Consider the following 25379-nt stretch of genomic DNA (forward strand, 5'->3'; position numbering starts at 1 on the left):
AGCTAATTACACTCATGGTTCATTCAAGGGAGAATCTATTTTGGATTACGTAATTACAGACTTTGAAATGTTCTCTTTCTGCAAAGATTTGGTAATCTCTTATACCCCCTTGAGCGATCATAAAATCATTAAATTAACTGTTTCTTTAACATCTCCTGAAGCTGACCTCTGGTCATTAAAGAACAGAGGTTTCACCATTAATAGTCACTCAGATAGATGTTTTTGGAGATCTAGTTATAACAAAGATGTACAAAACATCCTTACCCAATTTCTAACTGAGCTTGACTATTGGCAGGGAAGGGAATTTATGTTCCTCGAAACCCTTATCCAAAAAATTACTGAAATAGTTAGGACTTCAGGAAATTTTAAAAAGAAAGGTTTCTCTCCTAGTCCTCTATTAAGGTTGAATAAAGAAATTAATAAAGTTGTTAGGATGCAATACCTAAATAGATCTGGAGAGCTTGGGTTAAAACTAGCTTTATTAAAAAGAAGGAGGGTGAGATTGAGAGCCAAATTAAAAAGAGATAAAGAAGATATCTTATGGATTAAGCTAAAAGAGGCATCTAAGTGTAAAAACGTCAGAGATTTTTGGTCCATAATAAGGCAAGGATGTGGATCTGTAACAACGTCCACTCCGATTGCAATCACTGAAAATGTCTGGACCCAATTTGTGACTACTCTATATGCGTCCAACCATGTAGGGACCGATGTTTGGGTTCCAGATTTCAATTCTGACGTTATAATGGAACTCCCCACTGAGCACACCATAGCCAGTGCAATCAGGAGTATGGGCTCTTCTGGGGCTATGGGTCCAGATGAAGTGCCTATGTCCACAATTAAGCAAGATGTAACTACTTGGAGTAGGATCCTTCTTCCAGTGTTTCAGGTGTGTTTTAAAACAAGAGCAGTCCCGGACTCCTGGCGGGGAAGCATTCTGATCCCAATTTTTAAAAAAGGAGACCGGGCTAATCCCGCTAATTACCGCCTAATTGCATTATTGGATGCTATAGGGAAAATTTTCGCTAAACTTTTATTAATATCTATAACCGAATGGGCAGATAAAAATAAAATTATACCCAGGGAACAGACAGGTTTCCGAAAAGAGCACGGAACTCTGGACAATTTAACCATGCTACAGGTAATTGTAGATAAATATGTTCGTGTGCGCGGTGGAGGCGTATATGCAGCATTTATAGATTTCTCTGCAGCGTTCGATAGGGTGGACAGACCAACGCTGTGGAGAAAGCTGTCGGCATTGGGTATGCCGGGGCATTTATTGGACTTAGTTAAGTCCTTGCATTGGAACACATGGTGTCGGGTGCTACAAGGAGGTGATAGGGGTCTCTCCCAAGCCATCCCATCCCGTAATGGCCTAAAGCAAGGATGCATACTGGCACCCACTTTGTTCTCCCTATACATGGCTGATTTGCCAACTGCTGTTGCTGACTGTGAGGGATTAGCCCCAAAAATTGGAGGAACTGCCATACCCATTCTAATGTACGCAGACGATATTCTTGTTCTAGATCTGACCCCGAAAGGCCTTTCTAATCGTCTCCATACATTGAATGAATTCGCCGATGCACACTTTATGAAAATTAATAGTTAAAAAAGTAAAGTTATGTGCATCTTTGGAAAAAAGAAATGCAGGTCCAAGAGTTTTAATTGGACATTAAGTGGTGAAAAACTAGAGGTAGTTAACTCCTATACGTTTTTGGGCAAAATAATATGTTCTAACCTTAGTGAGAAACCCCACATTGAAAATAACTCTAGAAAAGCAATGGCCCACGGGAGGGGATTATGTTCCTTGTACAAAGCGACTGGGAGGAGACACTTCTCATGTTGCCTGGATGTATTCCGTGCAAAGATTCCTGCTACCCTTTTGTATGGAATGGAATTGGTGGATCCATATCAATGGGAGTTTATGCAAAAAATGGAGGGGAAGGTATTAAGGAAAATTTCTTCTTTAAATTCTGCCTGCTCCACTTCATCTTGCAGGCTGGAATTCGGACTGCGAAGTTGTAGGGCTCAAGGGTTAGCTGCTCTAGTAAAATGGATAACATGCTTGGCCCGAGGCAAACCAGGAACCTTACGCGAAAGCTTAAAAAAGGAGCTCTTGGGCAACTTTAATGAGTTCTCGCAGCTAGTAAAAAACTTTCGACTGGCTGTTTCAATACTGGAATTGGATGAAAGTACGTTGTTTTTACTTTCTCCATTAGAACTAAAGCTAAAGTTAAAAAGTATGTCCTGGGAATACTGCTACAAACTGGATATACTTGCCCAACAGAAAGAGAAAGATAAAGATAGGGAACTCCTGGTTTTAACCTATACACCTAAACAAGCCCAACAATATCTAATTTGGAACATTCCGCATGGTGTCCGTAGGGTATGGTACCTCCTTCGCCACAATTTGCTTCCACTAAATACATTACTTGCAAAATGGTATGGAGTGTCCCCCGTGTGTAATTTTTGTAATAATGCCGTTCAAGATTTTAAACATGTTCTGCTTATTTGCCCAGGCCTGTACTTATTGAGGAAAAAATGGATAAAACCAATCTGTATACAAATGGGAATTACGAATGTAAAAATGTTTTTTAATGCTCTCCTCTGCCCCCCTAATGAAATGTTCTGTTTTAGAATTTTTAAATATTTTAAAGAATTTTTAGATATCTATTAATGTGATTCTGGTGAGATGTTAATGAGTGTAATTTTGCATATAACAAGTGGTCGTTTAGTCGTTGTATTAAGTTTGTGTTTTTAAGTATGTTTACATGTATGTTATTTTATGTGGCCCTCATTGAGAGCCAAATCATAATAAACTTTTGACTTTGACTTTGACTTTGACTCTTATGCCAGCTATGAGGGTAAATTGGGACAAATTGTCAGCTTGTAAACAGAAGAAGGACGAGAGTGTCTCCGACTTCTTTACGAGGTTTGAGGAGGCTTTTATTGATCACAGTGGTCAGGATATGAGCACTGAGGGTGGTCAAAGGTTGTTCATGGACAAATTTGTCTCTAACTTATTGCCCGATTTGAGCAATAAATTAAAGAATTCAGAGAGTGCGTGGGCCGTTTCTACTTCAGCTCAGATATTGGCTACGGCACAATATTATGAGAACAGAGAGAAAGAAGAGAACGACCGCGCTGATAAAAAGACGAAAGAGCTTAAAACTAAAGTGTTGCTTCAACAAGCGTATCCTCCGCGTTCAAATCAGAATGCATCCCAACAGAATAGATCGCAGTCGCAATCGCATCGATCGCAGCCGCGTAATGATTCCTCCTCCCAAAGATCATCGTTAGGGTACAATCAATGTGCTTATTGTAGACAGGAGGGACACATTAAATTCAATTGCCCTGTTCTGAATGATCGCAATAGTGGTAATTCATCTAAAGGAGGTCGTGGTGGTTCGCATCAGGTATCACGCGGTAGGGGTCGTGGTGCTCAGAATGATCGTTCAGATAACTCCTCTAATTCTAATAATTGTTTCGATCAACGTGGATCTTCGCAAGGACGATCTGCGCAGTACAATGTAGACGATTATTACGTCGATCAGGGAACTGACGACAGTAATTACTAGGACAGCCAAAGACAAGGAGAGGGAGTGGTATCAGTTCCGGTTGATCAGAGAGGGCCTTACGTCGCAGTTGCTACATCGGGCGTCGTTGAGCCTTTTCTGTTGGACACTGGTGCAGCGAAAAGTTCCATTAAGCATTCGAAACTCCCTGGCGCACCTTTGTCTGGCTTAACAAATGTTTCCGTTGGATTCTCTGGCGCCCCCGTTAGCAATCCAGTTTCGCGCCCTTTGCCCCTTAAAATTGGGCATTGTGAGCTAGAAGCTCCGTTGATTTTGACTACTGGGTGTGGTGAAAATCTTTTGGGCCTGGATTTGCTTAAACGTTTGTATGCAACTTTGTATTGTTCTCCTGCGGGTGTAAAGCTTACGTTAGGAGAGAGGGTTGTCTCTCCTATGTATTTGTCTCTCGATAAGCTTCCACCGGAATTGAATTCTCTTCCTGCGTCTTTGTGGGCAACAGGTCCCAATGATGTGGGCCTGCTTGATATCTCCCCTTATGTTGTTCAGTTGAAATCTAATGTGCGATTGCCACGTATTCCCCAGTATCGTATCTCTCTTGATGGTGAGCGAGCATTGTTAGCAATCATTTATGATTTGATCGAGAAAGACGTTATTGAAGAGACTCGGGGAAACGTGTGCAACAGCCCTGTACTGCCCGTTCTTAAACGTACTGATCCTTCGAAACCACCTGTTTATCGTTTTGTTATTGATTTACGGGAGGTGAATAAAATTGTGGTTCCTCAATTCCCTGTTGTGCCTGACATCACGGCGCTACTGACTCTGATTCCAGCTTCTGCATCGTGGTTTTCGGTGATTGACTTGAAAAATGCGTTTTTCAGCATCCCGATTGCCGAGGAGAGTAGAGACCTTTTCGGTTTCTCTCTCGGTGGACGCAGCTTCCGGTTTAAGCGCGCTCCTCAGGGCTACTGTGAAAGTCCGTCGATTTACAGTCAAGCCTTGAAGGGTCAACTGGATGCGTTTAGGTTGCCGGTCGGTGCGGCCTTAATCCAATACGTCGATGACTTATTGGTGGCTGCTGATACTCAGGACATTTGCAAAATTGCTACGGTGTCGTTGCTGCAACATCTCTGTGAGTTGAATCATAAGGTGTCCCCTTCTAAACTCCAATATTGTTGTCAAGAAGTAACCTATCTAGGTCACTTATTGTCAAAGGAGGGAAGGAGGTTGACCCCAGAGAGGATTGCAGCGATTGCGCGAATGGCTGTGCCAAAAACCCAAAGAGATGTGCGTGCCTTTCTAGGTATCACGTCGTACTGCAGGCAATGGATTCCTAATTTTTCATTGCTAGCGAAACCATTGGTGGCTCTTACGTGCAAGGATGTTTCAACTCCTTTACCATGGACGGATGAATGTCAGAAAAGTTTTTCTGAACTGCGTGATTCATTGTGTTCGGCTCCTGTGTTGGGTACTCCCGACTATAGCAAGCCGTTTACATTATATGTTCACGAGAGGGAAGGTTGTGCTTTGAGTGTCTTAACGCAACCTTTTGGTGGTAAACAGCGTCCATGTGCATATTTTTCCTCGACCTTGGACCCAGTAGCTAGAGCATTGCCGAGTTGCTTGAGAGCAACAGCGGCAGCTGCGGTCTCCATCCGACAATCAGCAGGACTGGTCATGGATAATATGCTTACGGTGATGGTTCCGCATGCAGTCGATACTCTTTTGAATCGTACGAAAACTCAGCACTTGACGAGTGCGAGGTTGTCTGGGTACGAGCTGACGTTGCTGGCAAGTCATATTCAGATAAAACGTTGCAATGTTCTGAACCCGGCAACTTTGTTACCAATTAGCGCAGAGTCAGATGAAGTAGCAGAACATGATTGTTACTTGAGGACAGAAGAAGAAACAAAAGGTCGGGTGGACCTTAAAAACACTCCATTGGAAGACCCAGATGGTACACTGTATGTGGATGGGTCATGTTTTAAGTTGCCGAATGGCGATGTGACTACTGCGTATGCTGTTGTAACGTTGAATACTGTTGTTGAGACTGCAAGGTTGAATCAGAATTCTGCCCAGGCTGCAGAGTTGATCGCTCTCACTAGAGCGTGCGTGTTAGCGAAAGGGAAACGTGTGAATGTGTTTACCGACAGCCAATATGCATTTGGCGTCGCACATAGTTTTGGACGATTGTGGAGAGAGAGAGGTTTCTTGACGTCGCATGGTACGAAGATTCAGCATGGCCAGCTTGTGAATGATCTTTTGGATGCACTTACGTTGCCTAAACAAGTAGCGATTGTTAAGTGTAGTGCGCATCGTAAGGTGACGGACGATGTGGGTCGTGGTAATGCGTTTGCGGACGAGATTGCTAAGGAGACTGCCCGGAACCTTAGCACTCGAATGTATGTGACGAGTTTGGTTAGGTGGCCTACAGAGTCGAGCATGTGTGAAGACACTATTGAAAGTGTGAAAGAAATTCAGAATGAGGCCACCGAGACTGAAAAGGCGAAGTGGAAAGAAAGCACGGGAAAGTTGGATGTGAATGGTTGTTGGATTGATTTGTCGGATCAGAAAAGATGGTTGTTGCCCGATGCGTATGTGCTGGCCGTTGTGACAATGGCGCATGGTTTAGCACATATTAGTGCGAAAGGTATTTGTAAGTTGCTGTCCCCTGTGTGGAAGAATGATGGTATTACGAAATGTGCTGAACGTCTGGTGAAGAATTGTATGGTGTGCATGATGTACAATCCTGGCAAAGGAACCCCAACTCCTCCTGGCAGTTTTGCTCCCCCTTCATGTCCCTTTGAGGTGATTCAATTGGACTTCATCCATATGGAGCGATGCAATAACCTGAAATACGTTTTAGTAGTGGTTTGCGCATTCTCCCGATGGATCGAGGCCTATCCCCTCAGAGACAATACTGCTTTGTCTACTGCGAAAATCCTACTGAAGGAATATTTTCCTCGGTATGGAATGCCTAGAGTCGTGTGGTCAGATAACGGAAGTGAGTTTGTGGGAAGTGTGATGAAGAGTGTGTGTAAGGGCCTTGGAATTACTCAGAAATTCCACAGCGCCAATCATCCCCAGTCAGCTGGATTGGTTGAGGGGTATAACGGTACCCTTAAACTGAAACTAGCAAAGATTCAGGCTACGACTGGTCTTTCGTGGCCTGACGCTTTACCTTTAGCATTACTGTCAACTAGGGCGACTGTACACTCCCGAGTAGGGCTTAGTCCCTATGAAATAGTGTTCGGCCGTCCTGCGAATGTCTGGGGGGTTCCTAGGCCAGGAATGTTCTGTGATCTTGAGTATCCAATGTTGATCGATTATCTTCATGACTTGACTGCTAAACTGAGGTTAATTCACCAACAGGTTCACGATGCATTGCCGACGCAGACGGAGGGTCCAGGCCACCAGCTCCAGCCCGGAGATTGGGTGGTGACGCGGAATTTTTCGCGCAAAAACAACTTGGACCCGAGGTTTACCGGACCCTACCAGGTTCTCCTTGCCACGAGGACTGCTGTTCGTCTCGAGGGACGTAAGAATTGGGTGCATGCCACCCATACCAAGAAGGTCCCTATCCCTTTGCCGGCAGACCCGTGGGTGAGGAGAGGCATTGCATCAACTGAAACAGAAGGATTGCCGGCGTTTGTACCTTTCAGCGACGCACGGCTTGTTGGAGAATCCTCAGCGCAGCAGAAAGACTCTGTTGAACAATTGTCATCAAAAGACTCAGGACCAGAACACTCAACTGATCAGCAGGACGCTGCCTCTTCAACAGATCCTTTGTTTGACGAGCAGACACGTCCTGGGAAAACCCGATACTTTTTGCGATCTAGCACTAAAGACTAATAAAAGATCCTGCTTTGCTGTATTGACAACTGCATTACCCCGTTTTCCGTGATCAGTTTTGAACGTTCATATTATTGTAATTATTCCTGTGTATATACATTGAGCTTCATTCCTTATACTTTTTTGCTTCCACAGCCGAGAGACATTGTTTTTGCATATATATATATATTGTGCATTAAAGGCCGTAGGGCCGCACGCGTACTTCCTTCTGGATAGTAGGTCTTGACGCTAGGTTAAAGACCGTCGGTTCCTGGGAACTCCTAGGGATTGACTACTGCTACACAGAACGAAGTGCATCAAGAAACGTTGCGGACGGTCGTAGGGAATGGCATTTTCGAAGCTGATGGACTTGGAAGAAGCTCAGATACAAAGATTCAAGCTGCAACAACTTAGTCGTACGAAATGTTTCATATTTCAAGTGTTTATGTTATTCTTGACTGTTTCTGCATTCTTGGCGGGTGGGGTGTATTATATGACCTCTGGTTTTCTATCTCCTGTTTTACCTACTCCTACACCTGATCCTAAACTTACTACTGTTGCTTCTCCCCATTCCTTTCATGTCTTACCCGAACACGAGCAGGCTAGACGTGCAGAATTCCGCAATAATTCCTTTATTCAGCTCCTTCACCAGCATCAGTTAGTGGTTAACACTACTAATTGTTGGGTATGTGGGTTGATGCCACATACTACGGATAAGGGAATTCCATATCTGGTGTTACCATATAGCTCCCAAGGGTCTGCTCGAGCATTTCAAACAATGTTTCGAAGCGCACTGGGTTTCCACCCCATTCGAGAACCACGTTCCCCCTACTCTGGTCCTACCTCGTATCAAAAACCTTTGTCGATAGCAATAGAGGACTTAGACAGCGATATCTATGATCCCTCGCTTATTCCCGAAGAAGAGGTACAAGCTTATAGGGTCCTGAGTAGAGGCGAGTATAGTGTGTTCACGAGTGAAAAGCAGCTTAAAAGCTCACCTCCGATATGGGTCATACCCCACATTGGTAATTTTTGTCTAATGGGTCGTGGCCGAAGATCGAAAGCCCGACTTGGAGAGAGTGCTTGCACTGAAAATTATATGCTGCCGATGGTCTCGTCCCCTGTGTTTCTGGCTGCCAAGGGTACATACTTTATCTGCCATGATCGTGCATATGCATGGTTGCCCGCTGACTTCATGGGCTCATGTTTCATTGCAAATCTGTTGCCTCCGACGTTCACTGTAGATGCCGATTATCATAAGACTAGAGTTGTGCGAGGCGTAATTAGCAAAGAGGATACTGCCGGTCAAGAAGTAGGAGACTTTTTCAAGGGTTTCCTCCCGTTTTGGGGACCTATGGTTAATAGTAGGAACCTGAGACAGTTGACTCGAGTGGTAGAATCGACAGCTAATATTACTGCCAGTGCCCTTGGTAATATCACCACAGAACTTCAGGCGGATAGACTTATGACATTACAAAACCGTATGGTTTTAGATGTCATCTTAGCAGACCGAGGTGGGGTATGTAAGGTGATCCATTCGAGCTGCTGCATTTTCATTCCAGATAATGCTCCGACCGTCTATCAAGCCATCTCTAGGTTGCATAAAATCTCTGAATCCATACACGTGGATGTAGGGGATTGGACGCTACTTGGGTGGTTTTGGGGCCTGATGTTGACTTGGGGTTGGAAGATTCTGATGATCTTCGGAGTTGTCGTGGCGTTCCTGTTCACGTGTTGCCTTTGTGTGCAGTGCGGTCCTGCCTTATGTGGCCTCTGTGCTACAACGTGTATGAGACAGCCGCCTGTCACCAATGGGACTCGGTTGGACAGAGCTATGCTACAACAGCATCTAGATGGTCTGATGAATATCGAGTATGATTCCGACTAGTGCTTGCCTACATGAGGGCAAAAGGAGCGTCTGAGGTTCCGTGACAATTGTAAGTGGTGCTTTCGACTCGCACGAATATAGTCGAGTCTGGTATCTATGAACCGCAAATGACGAGTTTAGTGGGTGTACACAGTTTCGTTGTGCTAACCTAAACCGTTCGCTTGTTACGTGGGTATTTCTATCTGTACCCATGGGTTCCATCTTAGATACGGCATCCATTTTGTCTCTTGCCCTCAAGTAGCCAGCGAACGGACGTTGTCCGCTTTGCGACCCTGGGACTCCCAAGATATTTGCGGAAGACACATGTCCCTTGTAAGTGTCTTTATGATGAGGGGGATGCTACTGTAAAGCAGATGGTGCCGCTCGAGGCTCATCTTGCCGCACGGGCTTATTGTCTTAGCCGTGCATCTCATTAGGCACGTCTCTTTGATGCCTGTATCTCGTGTTTCTCGATGCCTCCCTTTCTACACCCTTTCCGATTTCCCCACTGTCTCCGTCTTCCTCTACACCTGTTCTTGTTCCTACTTCGATCTGTTTATTACCGATTGGAATGCACTAATGTTGGGAAGATGGGTTTTTACAGTAGGGAACCGCCAAATGTTTCCGCACTTATGTTCCGGGCCTTGTGTGTTTCAAAGTGACCAAAGCGACCCCTCTGGGGGATGATTGTGGGAACCGGGTCATAAACTTTTGTGTTCAATGGGGAAATTGTGTATAAAAGGAGCGACTCACAGAACCAATTTGAAGCAGTCTCCCCAAGTTGCACGTGTGTTACTTGTCGTGACTTCTGTGTTCCCTGCAGTAAATAAACCTTGAATCTTTGACGTCGAAGGAAGTGTCCCGTGTCTCTGTGATTCGTACGCCGGAGCAGGTTACCCACGAAGGTTTCAGGTGTTGTGCCCTGGCACCGCTGGGTCTTAAATAACCCAGTCCTTCAATCTGGATGAACCAAGACAATGAGGTCTACCGTGCAATGTGGGAAGCAATTCATAGTAGCCCGAATTCCCAGTATGCCAAATACCTACGACAATCCCTCGAAACCACTGAACTAGTAGCGCTCTGGGACACCAAGCTTCCAGTACCAATGTTCAAACAGGAAGTAAAGAAGGCAGGCAAAAGGCACTCATTGCTCAATAACAAATTATCCCTGAGCCATCGCTCACATGCCTGGATGACCATACAATCTTATAAAAAGTCCATGCCGGCAGCCTACCTGGAACTTGCATTCTCATCAGATATTAAACACAAATACCTTTGTCTAAGGTTGGGGAACCTCCCGACCAATGCTGATCAACCCAAATGGAGGACCCCAGTCATCAAGGAGTGCAACCCATGTGGTGCAGCAAAACAAGATTTCATTCACTTGATCTGCATTTGTCCTGCACCGGACCAGGAACGCAGGAACAGGCTAAAAGTGAAGTTCATACAATATGGTATTCGCACTTGTCGTTCCGCGATCATACAAGTCATGTGCTCCGCGACCCTCAGTTGATCTGGAGAGCAATTAAATTCATCACCATCCTTGAGGAAAAGAGAGGAACTTTGGCAAAGATCCAATCCATACCCTGAACTTACAATTCCTGTGTAACTATTTCCTCTGTCTCCTGAACTTCAAATGTTACCTTTTATTCTTGATTTTAACTTCTAAGTTTGTATGTATCTCCAGTTTAGTTTTATTATTCCTTGTTCTTAATATTATGGCATTTTATCTTTTGTAATGGTTTTTATTAACTATACAAATAAAGAAATGTAATACAATACAAACAAGTATAGTAATGGGAAATATTAAAATAGCATGGACATTAATATGTATGTATGAGAAAGCAACAAACTGTAAAATGATATTGCTGGTAGTTAAAAGGTCAGGTGATAGATGCACTGTCAAGCCAGACATCGGTGCGGCTGCCATAGAAAATGAACATACAATATCTAGATATCTAAGACACTTTAACAGCATTGCAATGTCACTCATGTGCCCCTGAGAGTTCAATCTAAGGTAGCTGAAAAAATAAACAAATTGTTCATAGCTGCATGGGGGGAATCACCTTTTGTTGAAGCACAGAACTTCTGAATAAAAACATGTACTCCTATCTCCCAACATATGGGCGGAATGAAAACAACTCTCCCAGTAATTCTCTACCTGTCCTGTGACAGCTGTACTGTCAAGCCCGACATTAAAAAGGTACTAAAAAACTCAAATGGAGGTGGATCGAGGCGGTAAATAAATTAAAACAATATTTGAATTTGTGTAGAGCCATATTCTTTCAGGAGAAACATCACTCTGGAAATTGAGCATACAAAAAAAAGTTGGGCTGAGTATTTGATAGAAATTTTTTATAGAAAGCCTTCCCATTGCAGAGCATTCCAATAGACCTCAATACTGTTAAAAGCAGTTGTTTAAAATTAACATGTTTTATTACAGGGCATCCTGGAGGGAGGTATGCATGCCAAATCTTTAGGTTAACTTTTTCTATATGTACAGTACATAAATGTGTCTTACCTGTCTATATTGATAAAAAGGCTCCAATCTGTCCCTCCAAGACATACATCACATACCCCTCCTGCACTGTGTCCAGACATCCTGATCCATGTGGTTCTGTACACGGGAAGCATGCTACATGCAGTTTTTCCAAACTGGGGTCTGCCCATACTCATATGAGGGAAACCATGGAATGGCCCTCAAAATGTCACAGATGGTGAAAACTTTACCTTACCCCTGAAATATCGGATGTGATAAACATTGCACCATTCACAACTGTAATCCCTGTTCAAATAGGTCCTTGCGCACTGATGTTAATTTTGTGGGCAAGTTAGCATCTGACCCTTGGTGAGTGAAAGGTTCCGGCTTAGAATCTACTGAAACATTACAGAGGAAGTGCTTTGTGCTAATTGGGGGAACTTTGTAAGGACTTTAAAGGTTACATACTTTATCTGATTTATTGAATAGCATAATTGTGTTCCAAATTGTCACCCAGTCCAAAGGTGTTAGGTGGGCAACCCTTTTTGTTCCCTGAGGACACCTTCTGAACAAATGCACATGCTTTATCTTTGAAATGACTGGGCTTACAATTTCATAATAAAAATGGTGGGCATGATACCAACCATCCCCGCATTGTGTGCAAGTTTCAGGAGGAGGTGTGGCCTACTTACATGCAAAATGCTATGAATGTCACACTCATAATAATATTATGGCACTCGCAGTGGGGACACTAATGTTGCCAAGGAAACACCTAGCAGAATTTGATTTGAAACACTATCAGAGTCATTTAGACCAAGTTGTTAGTAGCAAGGAGGGCACAAATGTAAGTTACATAGTCTGTAGCACTATCATGGACTATTATCACCAGGTCCTAGGATTTTACCTTCAGAATACATTTTTGAAAAAAGAATGGTAATCTAGTCCAACCTAGAAATAGCTTGCACAAGTCTTCAGGCAAAACCTTTGTCTGGTTCAAAACATTCTGGGCCCTATTCGCAAAGGTATTTTGAACAAATATACCTTATTTACACATGATTGAAATAAAAAAAGTGCATTCTGGCAGGTGTAAATAGATTTATTTTTACGATTCCTCTGCCTTTAGTGCAGAGAATTCAGCAGGAGTAAACCTTAGAAAAGAGGTGAGACACGGTTTAGATTCTAAAGGTTATTAACACCCGCAAACAGGTATGTTTGTGGGCTTTCATAAACTTCAATCTGACCTCTTCACACCCTCAGGAAGTGACATCAGCCATAGGCTGGAGTTACACGTTTCCAGGATGGGAAGTGAATGGATCACGCCCACATTTGGTGGGGTTTTGGGAGAAGGCCTTTCATCACGTGGAAAAATGGTTTCGCTGCGGGAAAAATAAGCCTTTGCACAGCAGGTTTCCTTTCTACTGTGATTCCTTGTCATATCGAGATACTTCAGTCTTTTTCAACAGCCTTGTTAAAGGTTCAATCTTAATGGCAAGGTTACAGACTTACACATTTCACATAGAGCTTGCATAGACCTAGAAATGACATCACTTCTTTCTTACCGGTTTCTTTCTGCACACAAGCTATCCCTCTTAACAAACTCCCATTTGGTCTGATGCCATCTGATGTCAATATATGACTAAAATATTCCACTTGCCCTACTGCAAAGAAGCACGCCTCTCCCCTTAATTCTAAGCAATTATCACAGAATCCACAGGGCTTCTCTCCCTCTCCCACCCTGTGGAACTGAAAGTCTCATTCTGGTGTAATTCATGAGGACATATCACGAAAGATGCACTCCACAGTAATGCCTCAACTGGTTCTATAACTTTCCCTATACACATTTATACATTTTCTTTGAATATTGAGGCAAGCTCTGCCTGACGCTCAATGGATCTGACCTTAGTTTTCCAATTTACCTCAAGGACCTCCACTGTGATTTACACCGCTTCACTTTGTCCCAGCACCATATCTAACATACGCTAGTGCATCAAGCCCAAACTGTCATGGCCGTTGTTCGTCACAAACACATTACATCTGATTCCTTTGTCCATAAACTCAATGACTGCCCAAAAGTATGCATCCAGATCAAACTGTTGATTTGTGTATGCTGTGGCAATTACATGGGATGTAACCCTATGCTCCATTCCCTGTTTCTTCTTACATAATAATTATTTTAGCCCCCAAATCATCCACTAGATTTAGAGGCATGCCATCAATCACCACATCTGCTATGATATCCTTCACAGACCAAAATACACTTGGCTTCTTGATTTGAAATACAGTCAAGGATAGAACTAGCCAATTCACACTCTCAAGTTTCACAATCACGTCGACTGTGCACACATCCTCTTTCTCCCCCATATTTGTACGCGCTCTGGAAAAATGTCCAATTTCTTCACATTTGACATATGTCTTATAAATAGCATGACATAGTTTACTCTTGGTAATGTGCTTTGCATATCCAATCTAAAGGAAGTGTTGGTATTGTAGAGAGATGGTTTAACAACCTCCATGTCGTGTCAAGTCCTAAATTCTGTTCATTGTGAAGATGTGATTGCCATCACTGACATGTTGACACAGCGATTGATTTCCTTAGCTTCTACTTGGCAATATTGTATGCTACTGTCAATGTCAATGGCTTCCTAAAGTAACAGGTCCATGTTTGTAAATGGCCTTTCATGGATTACCTTGTAGCAACATTTTTCAACAATTTGCACACTGAGGACAAGTTCCTCTAGCTCCCTAAACTCGCATTCTGTTGCTACTCCTCTCAATTTTGCTATGAATGAGTCCACATATTTTCCAGCAAATTATTCACTGGAAAAAATTGTAAACCTCCTATAGCCAAGGCTTTTTTGGGTTACAATTTGTTTATCAAGTGACTTCACTACCTCCTCATACTCACCCAGAACACTCTTTGTCCTTCAATTCCCAAACAGTGCTCCAAAATGAATCTTTTTCTACTGACTCTAAAATGATGGCCATCTAGAGCCCCAAGTACACACTGAATGAATGGTGCCACTCTGTGTTGGTCTTGGTGGTTCAGTAGGGACTTTAAGAAAAGGTGGTGGTGGTAACGTGGCATCCATTTCCTCTATCCTTGTGCCTGTTCCAGATTGCAAAGAAATTAAAGAAACAGGGAGCTGATTCTTAACATAGTGCAATGTTGGAGAATAAGATTCATGATTATTTTTAAGCAAAGCACAGATCTGAGTAAATCTTTTACTTCTAATGCAAAATATTTGATAAGAACTCAATGTTGTAATGAAATTGGATACTGCAAGTTTCTAAAATAAAAGTGTGTCACTTACTGCATTCACGATGCCGTCCCCAAAGCACCAACGTTGCATAAAATATGGCCACTCACCATTCGGTCGTACGTGCTCATGACTTAGGCGAACAGTTATAAATGGGACTGCATAGCCCATATAATTGTGTTACCAAAGCTGTGAAATGACAGACTGTGGAATATAAGATTGTTTCTCCCAAGTGTCTTTGTGGCCACATTGTTCTTTTGTCAATGACCGCCTAACCAACGGTTTGTACAATCCTTTCAAGACACTTGCTGAGCAGTTTGAATAGTGTACAGCCTAGCACACTACAAAGACCGGCATTGAATTACCTACTAAAGACATAGAAACTCATAGAGATTACAAGGGGTGGGGGTAAATTATTAGGGAACTAATATTTGGTAAGCAGAATATGGTTTAAGATGTAACAGCAGACTGACCTTGTCTGAAACACACTTCAGTCTTTTCTGTAGATAGTGCTTCCAGTTTAGCTTTAAAAGTGTGGGGTAGCAAAAGTTCTTCACTGGATTAAACATCTTTGTCAGGGTTTTTATACATAAAAGCATAGTGGCAATTAGGTGAAGTAGCCCAAATACAATGTTGTGCACACTCCCATATTTTCATAAACTCTCTTCAAAGAAGATTGCGTTTTGTCTGCTTGTGGAGAGAGTTTAGGCATTGGAGATTATTTTTGTCCAACATCACGGAGTCAATTTCAAAGTAATAAAGATACCTGTAATACAGTTTACCATTCAAGTTAAAATATCATATTTACATTTTTCATTTTTGCCTTTTCTGTCTTTTCTCAGGTATGATCTGGTCAGAGTGCAAGGAAATTTGGTCTCAAGGCCCACGGGAATATATGTTTGAGTTATGGAATATTCTTGATTTCGGAATGTTAGCAATTTTTGCAGCATCGTTCATTGCAAGGTTCATGGCATTTTGGCATGCCTCCAGAGCTCAGAACTATGTTGATGCGACCATCAAGGACTTGGCCAATGCAACCCTGCCTCCTGAAATAGAATACTACACTTTTGGTGAGTTAGTACACAGAGAAAGCATCTGGCAGCAGCTCACTTTGTTTTCATATAAGTAGATTTTAATTGATTTTCAAACAAATAGCTCTTATCATAGTTAATAGTTGCTCTTCACTTCAGCAGACCACCTCTTTTATTTTTCATGAAATGAAAATGATGTGAACCTTGCACCCTCTTTCAAAAAGTTTGTTTCATAGAACTCATTATGAACAAATGTTATGTAAAACACAGCTATAGATATATCTGTAATCATTCAGCATTGTTCCTTTGTCACATATTATATTTTCCGGTCTCATTCTACCTAAAAACGGGAATAATTATAATGAGCGACTAACATCACATGCCTGCCATGTGTTACTGCAGTCTAGCCCTGTTTAACAATCTGTAATCTTCCTGTGTGTGAGGAATTCAGTCTACCAAAATATTTCCCGCGGGTTTTTTAACCTCTGGAGTTTCTCATCTGTTATGGCATGTGGTCTGGAAATCATGCATATACCACATATATATGTGCTGTTAGGTGTGAAACTGCAGCTTACTGGTGGGACTAATATCAGATTGTGATTGCTGGTGTTAATGTCTAGGGAGGTTTAGCATTTTGGGCTGGTCACCCATTTTCAGGTAGGGCCAAGACAGGTCTAAATATTGTTAGTCCCTGCATATGATGGCGTAGGCAATCAAAAATGTTGGACTAATCCTGCCCCGAATCATTACCAGAGGATGAGAATAATTCAGTCAATCCATTCATTATGCTTTGTGCCTCTGTTAATATGATACACACTTCTGCAAAGGCGGTCCAATGCAGCGCCTTCACTCAGGCCGGTGCACACATCGGAGATTGACCCGTCTCCGAGATCTGTATCCAAATAAAGAAGAACGTTGCACTCCAGGTAATAACATATTTCACAGCAATTTATTTCGCCAAACAGTCTTGTCCATGGCCACACACCGACGCATTTCCACAACACGTCTTGCTCACAGTAGGTGAGTTGTTTTTCGATCACAACTTTTATATAGGAGCCCTCATTGGCCACTCTGTAGCATTGTGGGAGCTGTAGTTTGTGACACTTATCAAAAAAACATTATGATTACATTGAAAAAATGAAATATTAAATTAAAAATGCACATGAAAGCAATCTTCTGCATCATAGTTGAGCTACCATTTTCACTCTTTGTTTTCACAGTTACTCTCACTGCTTAAATTTCATTATGACATCATATTATTACATTAGCCGCAACTTTCTCATCATTGTTGTGTTTGCCAATTCCTTACATATTCCACTCAGTGCGTTTTACAATCATAAAATAAGTGAGAAAGTCTATTACATTTGCAAAATCAGAAGAGTCTCTGTTACCATGCTCAGTACACATGCCATTATTTATAGGAGATCGACCTGTCTCATTTTGATGTCCATGTTGCATTTGTGTGAATCTGAATCTCATATATCACACGTACCCTTTCCCTCTTCAGATTGCTAAGATTGAGCAAGACTTGCTGTTGAAATGTGCCACTGTGTGTATAAATATATATATATATATATATACATATATATATATATATATATTCACTGAAAAAACCATAGGTTTCACACCAGTTATAGTTAGGAATTAGCATTTAAAAAACCTATTAAATTCACTGAAAAAACCATAGGTTTCACACCAGTTATAGTTAGCTGGAAATTTTACTGACAGAATACCATTGAAATTCCCACGTTATAGTTAGTCGGACTCACTATAACTTGCGCGTGCAATGCACTGCTGATGACATCAATTATTACATCACTCATGACATGGTCAGTGACATCACTCATGACATGTCGAAGTTTTGCCGCGCCCCGGTTCGCGTACCGGTGAGCGCCCCGTTTGCACTATTGCCGCCAACGAAAACATCATTGTGACGTATCCCGTAGCCGCGTGATGCGTGCTATGACGCACGGCGTAAGCGCACCCGGAAGCGCCGGAGCACATACGATCGCGCTACGTAAGCACCCCAGGGCGTGCCCTTACGCTACGCGCCCCCGGGCGCGTAGCGTAAGCGCGTCAGGTCATGTGACCTGAAAATAACACTTTTCATTGGTTCAGAACACTTTTGGTTTCCAAATGATGAAAGCCCAGGTCATGTAACCTGAAAATAACACTTTTCATTGGTTCAGAACAGTTTTGTTTTCCAAATGGTGAAAGCCCCCACAATTTTTTCCTCATTCTCACTTTGTTGTTTGAGTGAGGAAGACCTGCTTCTATTGTTAGAGAAATGGCTACAGTAGCAGCAGCAGCTGGAGCATCTGCACCACCACCACAAGGACCACCACAACATCACATTGGTGGTCAATAAGAAGAGGAGGAGGAGGAGGAGGAGAGAAGGCAGATAAGGCATTTCCTGCCTGAAGACAATGCCCCACGTAAACATAAGGAGCACTTTATATGGGAGTTTTTTGAAATCCCAAGGGGTGCAAAGAAGGTAAACGCTGCAAAGGTGACTTGTCTCATCTGTGGCGCTGTACTATCCAGGGGGAACCCTGCAAAAAATATTAATTTGGGAATCCCACAATGATTCGGCACATGCAACGATTGCACCCCAATAACTATTCTGCAGCAGAGGTGAGAGAACTGTCCAGAAACCTTCCACAATCGTCTGCCAGCACCTCAACAACCAAAGAACCCACTCCATCGGGTGCAGAGGCAAGTCAGATGGTTCCAAATTTACAGACTAAGTTTGGTGATAAAAATCGTTTGCATATATTGCGGCAAAACAATTACTTATGGTGAGAAGAGTATTACCCTCATCAACATTGCTGGTTATAACCACAAGTGCCCGAAGAAACCCTAATTTTTTTCCTGTTTTTTTTGCTCCAGTTGAGCCATTTATAATTCCCTGTTTTTTGTTTCTCCCCATAAAAAATACAAAAAAAATATAAAACTGTTCAGAAAAGTAAAAAATGTTAAAAAAACAATAAATAAAAAATAAAACAACAAAAAGAATTAAAAAACAGTACTTTTTAGAACTACCTCCAATTTATAAAAAAAAACCTACATTTAAAAAAAACTCTGTTATTCTTTTTTCTCCGGGGTACGCTCCCCGATACGCTCCGTGGTGCGAGTACCGGGCGCTCCCCCGCGCAAATCGAAAAAATATATATATTTTTTGCCCTGCGGGGCCCTTTTATAGCCCCCACATCAAACCTAGGGGGTCAGGGGGGGTCAACCCTGCCCCCTTTTGGTGATTTCCCCCTTTGTTTTTTCCACCTCTTGTGTCTCGATCCTACAGAGACACAAGATGGCGGCCGCACCGGACTGTTTGGAATGTTTACAGACACCCGAGAGCCAATCAGCTTAATTCATGTTGTAGTGGGTATAGCCGCCATTTTGTTCATCGCAACTCGGTTCCTAGAAGGCAAAATAAAGTTCAAAAGTGATAAAAGGGGGGGCATGGCCAAGATGGCGGCCTGAGCAGACAGAGATTTTGGTGGCTCCCCTTCTCTATCCCTGCTAAACTCCATTTTCATCGCCCTTAAGTCCCCCCCTGGCATCCTAGCACCCCTGAGGCTGACAGGAGTTCCCTGCTTTGCTCCGACTCGCCTGAGATCCACCTGAAGCGCCCCTGGATCCACTTGAGTAGCGGGGCACGAGCGGTCCGGCGCCGGCCCGTAATGGCAGCTGCACCAACCCTCTAGCCGCGCCGCTCTGCTCTCTGCACGCCGGCCTCCTGAACCTGCAGCGGGCCGGCGGACGCTTCCCCCGCCCTCTGCTCTCTGGCCACAGAAGGGAGCGGGCACTGTTGAGTGGAGGTGCTCATCATCTGAAGCTCCGGAGGGCGAGTACCGGTCCGCGACGGGGGACACACTACTCGAGGTCCCGGCTTGGGCCTAGTCGGACGCAGCGGAAGACTCCCCCCATCGCAGCGCGTCGCCGAGTTTGGCCCTCGCGGCGATCGCGGAGGCCCCCTGCAAAGTGAGGAGCCTGCCTGGGTGTCAGGGGGAGCAAGAAGCTCGGGGGCATGATCGGGCTCCCGGCGTTTGGCCCGGACGGGCCTATGCACCATTTGAGGCACTAGCGGCAGAGTCCCGGGGTTGCATCCCGCCTGCAGAGACAGTGACCGAAGGGGCTACGGAGAATTAAGAGCGAGGGGGCCCTGGCATATGCACGCCGACTCGCCGTACAGGGAGCCACGTTGCGAAGCCAGAGAGCTCCTTTATGGGGCTACTGATTGTGTCATGACTGGGGTTGCTCCCGTGGTGCTGGCCGGCCCCTTGTCGACGGGTCTGGCTCTGGCGCCTGCGGGGCCATATCCACATTACCACATGGCCCACCTGTCTCTTGTCGGCCTGCCGGACTGTGACCCAGCTTTCACGCCGCCGGAGCAATCCGCCTCCTACCCCAGGGGCTAACAACACCGAACCCGCCCGATAGTGAGACACTGTGGCCTACAGCAACGTCGTCACGACCACGCTTGGGTCTGCGCCTCCGCGCCATACCTCTCAACGTCCCCAGGTTTCGCACCCAGACCTGGGCTGGGCGTGGGTGCCTGAATGGTGGGTCTCAGGAACAAGGGGGAACGCACACTCCCGGTAATTATGGCGAAAACTCAGACACGGGCCGAAAAAGGGCCGTTCTCCCCCGAAACGGCCAAGTCCCAGCCGACATCATCTGACGATCAAGTACCTATCACTAAATCCTTCCTGGAATCGCTGTTAAACTCTCTCCACGAGGACTTCAAATCCCTGAAACAGGACATTGCCGGAGAAGTGAGAGAACTTAGGAGGGATGTGGAGGGCCTCGGAGAACGTGTGGGTGCTGTGGAGACCGCAGACACCGCTAGGAGTGAAGAAGTCGAGCAACTCTAGCAGGAAGTCCTCCGGCTCCAAGACCAACAGCTAGATCTTCAGGCCCATGCTGAAGACCTTGAAAACCGGTCCAGTCACAATAACATACGGGTCGGGGGGCCCCTCAGAACTCGGAGGAGTCGGACATTACGGCCCACCTGCAAGATCTCTTTCGGGACATTCTGGGAGAACCCTCCGATTTTGACATTAGGATAGATAGAGCACATAGAGTAGAGCTTCCCAGACGCTCGTCCGCCCCGCCACCGGACATTCTGGCGATCCTCTCCGACTTTACGTTCAAAGAAAGGATCCTTCGAGAGGCCCGGACTAATCAACCCCTCCGCTTCCGCGGACACCCCATTGCTTTATATCAGGATCTATCGGCTATCACTCTCCAGAAGCAGAAAACATTCAAGGTGGCTACGGACTTTCTGCGGAAACAGGAGGTTCCTTATTCCTGGGGTCACCCGTTTCGCCTGATATTCAGATGGAATGGCGCCCTACATCAGATGCGATCCCTCAAAGACACTTGTGCCTTGTTGAACATTGACCTGCCGGACGACACATCGCCCTTGGGGCCCTCCCAGAGCCAATCCAGAGGGGGCTGGCAGACAGCAGGTCGTCGACGCTCTCCTAAACTGCGCTTCAAGCCCGAAGCCCACATCATTTCTCAAGAAAAAGCTGCTGCCATTCTGGAGGTGGCCAAGGACACTTCGTCCTCTGATTGATTCTTCTTGCCAGGGGGGACTGTCTCAGCATGTTCTGCAGCCGGGTGGGGAGGGGGTCGGGGGGCCGTGCAGGTCATTACTGGACTTCACCCTACTAGATACTTTTCACCACAGCCCTGTGTTGGACTGACAGGACTGGGACTTTATCTTGACACAGTTTGGGGGTTGAGAATGGGAGCGTGGGTGGAATTGGGGCTTCCGGGAGGGAGACGGGAGGAAGGGACGGCCAGTTGGGCCGAAGTTGGCTTGGGAGTTGGGGTTTCGGGGGGAGGGTGGTAGGTGGGGAGGGACAGTTGGGGCGATGTTGGGGCGGTGGGTAGGGAGTGGGACTGTGGGAGGGACCCAGTGTGCCAGGGGGTTCTGTGGGGCTGGGATGTTCATTGCATCTTCATCGGATCCGACAAGGGGATCGCACTTACATAGCACAAAGCCCGTCTGACCCCCCATGATGGACTCCAGTTTGAAGATATTAACCCTTAATGTGAAGGGCTTGAATAACCCTATTAAGCGGAGGGATGTGATCTCGTACCTGGAGAACTCCGGGGCCGACATCTGTTTATTGCAGGAAACCCATCTCCAACCTAAAGACTGGCACAGGATGCGCTCACGAGCCTTTCCCCAGCAGTTCTTTTCATCTCTCCCAGCGAAAAAGGCAGGGGTGGCTATCTTGGTGTCCGCGCGCTTCCGGGGCAGTGTGGGAGACAAGATGGGGGAGATCAAAGGCAGGTTATTAGCGTACACCTTTTTAGTGGGGGGCCAGAGCTTCACAATAGTTTCCCTTTATGCCCCAAACTTGGGACAAGAAGCCTTTTTAAAAGGCGCCATTTCCGAATCACTTCAATCCCCTACCTCCCTCTTGCTTATCGGGGCGGACCTCAACCTAGTGATGGATACACATATGGACAGGTTGGGACACCGCTATGGGGACACTGGGGCCATTACGACCGCCGGTAAGGACTGGCTACATGAGAGAGATCTGATGAATCTATGGAGGGCTATACATCCCAACATGCTACATTTCACATTTTACTCCAACGTACATCGCACATATGCCAGGTTAGATCACTACTTGGGTTCCTCTGAACTGCTCACCACCCTCAGAGACGTAGACATTTTACCAGCGGCATTATCGGATCATGACGCGGTTGAGTTAACACTCCGGGTCTCCGCATCCACCCGTCCCCCCGGGTCGTGGCAACTGCGCGAAACCCTCTTACAATGGCCGGACATCGCCAAGCAGCTTCATATGTGCCTCACTGACTATCTGGCCATCAATGATACCCCCGAGATATCGGTGTCGGCCCTATGGGGGGCTTTGAAGTCGGTGGCCCGCGGCAAACTTATTGCAATCGCAGCGGCCGAGGCCAAGGTCCGCAAGGTGAAACGGGTTGAACTCACTGCTCGGGTCTCCGAACTGGAGAGGATTCACAGCCGCACCGGTGCTCCGCATGTCCGGAGACAATTGAAGTCCGCCAGATCCCAGTTAGCCAGCCTAGATACAGACAGGGCTGAATTTGCCACTCTTCGCCTCTGCCATACTTATTACGTTGGGGGAACAAAACTGCTGCTTGCTTGCCAGTGCTCTGAGGGCGAAAACCCAACGCTCCAAAATCACTAGTCTTACGGACGGCTCTGGTTTGGATATCACTGGGGAGACCCAGGTCGCGGAGGCGTTCCGGACCTTCTACGCCACTTTATATAGCGCCGACTCTGTCTCACCGGAGGATGTTGATGCCTATTTGGAATCGGCGAAGATCACAGAGCTATCTCAAGCTAACACAGATTACCCTAGATGCCCCTATCCACCTGGAGGAGGTACTCGCTGCTATCTCGCGCCTTCGCCCTCTCAAATCTCCGGGGCCCGACGGCTTTTCGGCCAGGTTCTATAAGACCTTCAGCCAACTTCGAGCTCCTATCCTCACCAAGCTGTTCAACTCCTTCGAAGGCCCAAGCTCCATCCCCCAGATATGCTTGCAGCCGAAATTGTAGTGCTGCCTAAACCAGGTAAGAAACCCACACATTGCTCCGCGTTCCGGCCTATCTCTTTACCTAATCTGGACCTAAAACTCTTTACGGGGGTCCTTGCAGCACATCTTAGTCCATGTTTGCCCGGAATCCTGGAGCCCGACCAATCGGGCTTCGTGCCGAATCACCAATGCAGCGATAACACTAAGAGGATACTCCATTTGATTGACAAGGCCCACTTCCAAAACTCGGATTCTGCACTGCTGGCTGTGGACGCTGAGAAGGCGTTCAACCGGGTCGACTGGACCTACCTTCAACGGGTGCTGTGGCGCTTTCGGTTGGCGGACCGCTTCCAGGCCTGGATTGCGAGCTTCTACCACCGACCTCAGGCTAGGGTCTGCCTAGGCGCCCTACACTCGAGCCCTTTTGAGATCCAGCGCAGCGCGAGACAGGGGTGCCCCCTCTCGCCTCTCCTGTTTGCCCTGTATGTAGAGCCCCTCGTGCAAAGGATTTGCGACAACCCTGCTATTCACGGCATTACCTTCGGCCGGGAACCTCATGTAATCGGCCTTTACTCCGATGATATCATAGCTGCTCTGGATCGACCGGACCGCTCCGTTCCCGCCTTCCTTGCAGAATTGGAATCATTTAGAGCTGTCTCCGGCTTCAAAATCAACAGGGGGAATTCCCTCCTACTGCCGCTGGGCAAAAAAGCCCAACCGCGGGCAAGCATACTTGCGTATGGGGGAAGACTATTGGTGACCGTGTAACTCCCATACTTGGGTGTCACTCTCACCTCGTCTACGGAGTCAACAATAGTTCTTAACTATGCAGCCCTCACCACCCAAATCCGAACCGATCTGGCGCTTTGGTCCAAGCAACCCCTCTCCCTGCTAGGACGGGTAGCCGCAGTGAAAAGTCGGCCTTGCCCAAAATTCGATACATTTTCCAGACCCTTCCGGTGTTTCCTCCGGCTGGCACAATCGCGCGCCTACAAGATGCCCTCCATCATTTTATCTGGGAAGGTAAGCGTGCACGCTTACATAAACAACTAGCATACAGAACTACGGATCAAGGGGGCCTTGGGATCCCCAATCTGTTGCAGTACTTCCAGGCCTCACAACTCCAATATCTGGTGGAGTGGTTCCGACCGGAATCCGAGAAGTGTTGGTTATTCCAGGACAGGACAATGGCCCAGACATCCCTCTGGAAAGTTCCATTCCTCCCCCGGCAACACCAGCCACGCTATCTCTTGCGATCCCCCATCACTCGCACCGTCATGCAAGTCTGGAACGCGGTCGCTGTAAAGAAAGGGTTGACTACCTTCCCCTCCCCACTTACCCCTATCTTGGATAACCCCGAGTTTACACCAGGCACTGCTCCTCATGTATTTCCGCAGTGGCGTGATATTAGCTGCTTCTCTGCCTGTCATCTTTTCGACCTACGGGACTTTCTCCCTCTTGCAGACATCATTCAGGGCTATGATGTGATCTCACCCCACCTATTTCAATACTTCCAACTCCGACACTGGCTCACACAACCAGACATTGCCCCCTTGGTTGGTAGACCTATGACAGATTTTGAGAAGTGGCTGGTGACGAAGGACTCGGATAGGCATCTCATATCACACCTTTACAAAATGCTTACACCCCCTGCCGCTTCGGACAAGTCGGCTGGCCAGAAATTCTGGGAGGCAGAATTGGGGAGGGCCCTGTCACCTAAGGAATGGAGTTATGTATATTATAGAGCCTCTCATACCACCCGCAACACCGCAGGTAGGGAAACAGCGACGAAGTTGGCCATGTACTGGCATCTCACCCCGGTCCGGCTCAACA

General features: G+C 45.8%; 1 protein-coding gene across 1 annotated transcript in view; it reads left to right on the top strand.

Annotated features, from left to right (window-relative positions):
• TRPC6 (transient receptor potential cation channel subfamily C member 6) overlaps nt 1–25379 on the top strand; it is an 844345-nt gene that overhangs the window by 637776 nt on the left and 181190 nt on the right. Inside the window, exon 6 of the mRNA XM_086935285.1 lies at nt 15807–16034. Within this exon, the coding sequence (XP_086791411.1) occupies nt 15807–16034 (228 nt within the window). The remainder of the gene's footprint in view (nt 1–15806; nt 16035–25379) is intronic.

Source organism: Lissotriton vulgaris, chromosome 8 (genome assembly GCF_964263255.1).
Source record: "Lissotriton vulgaris chromosome 8, aLisVul1.2, whole genome shotgun sequence".
NCBI lineage: Eukaryota > Metazoa > Chordata > Amphibia > Caudata > Salamandridae > Lissotriton > Lissotriton vulgaris.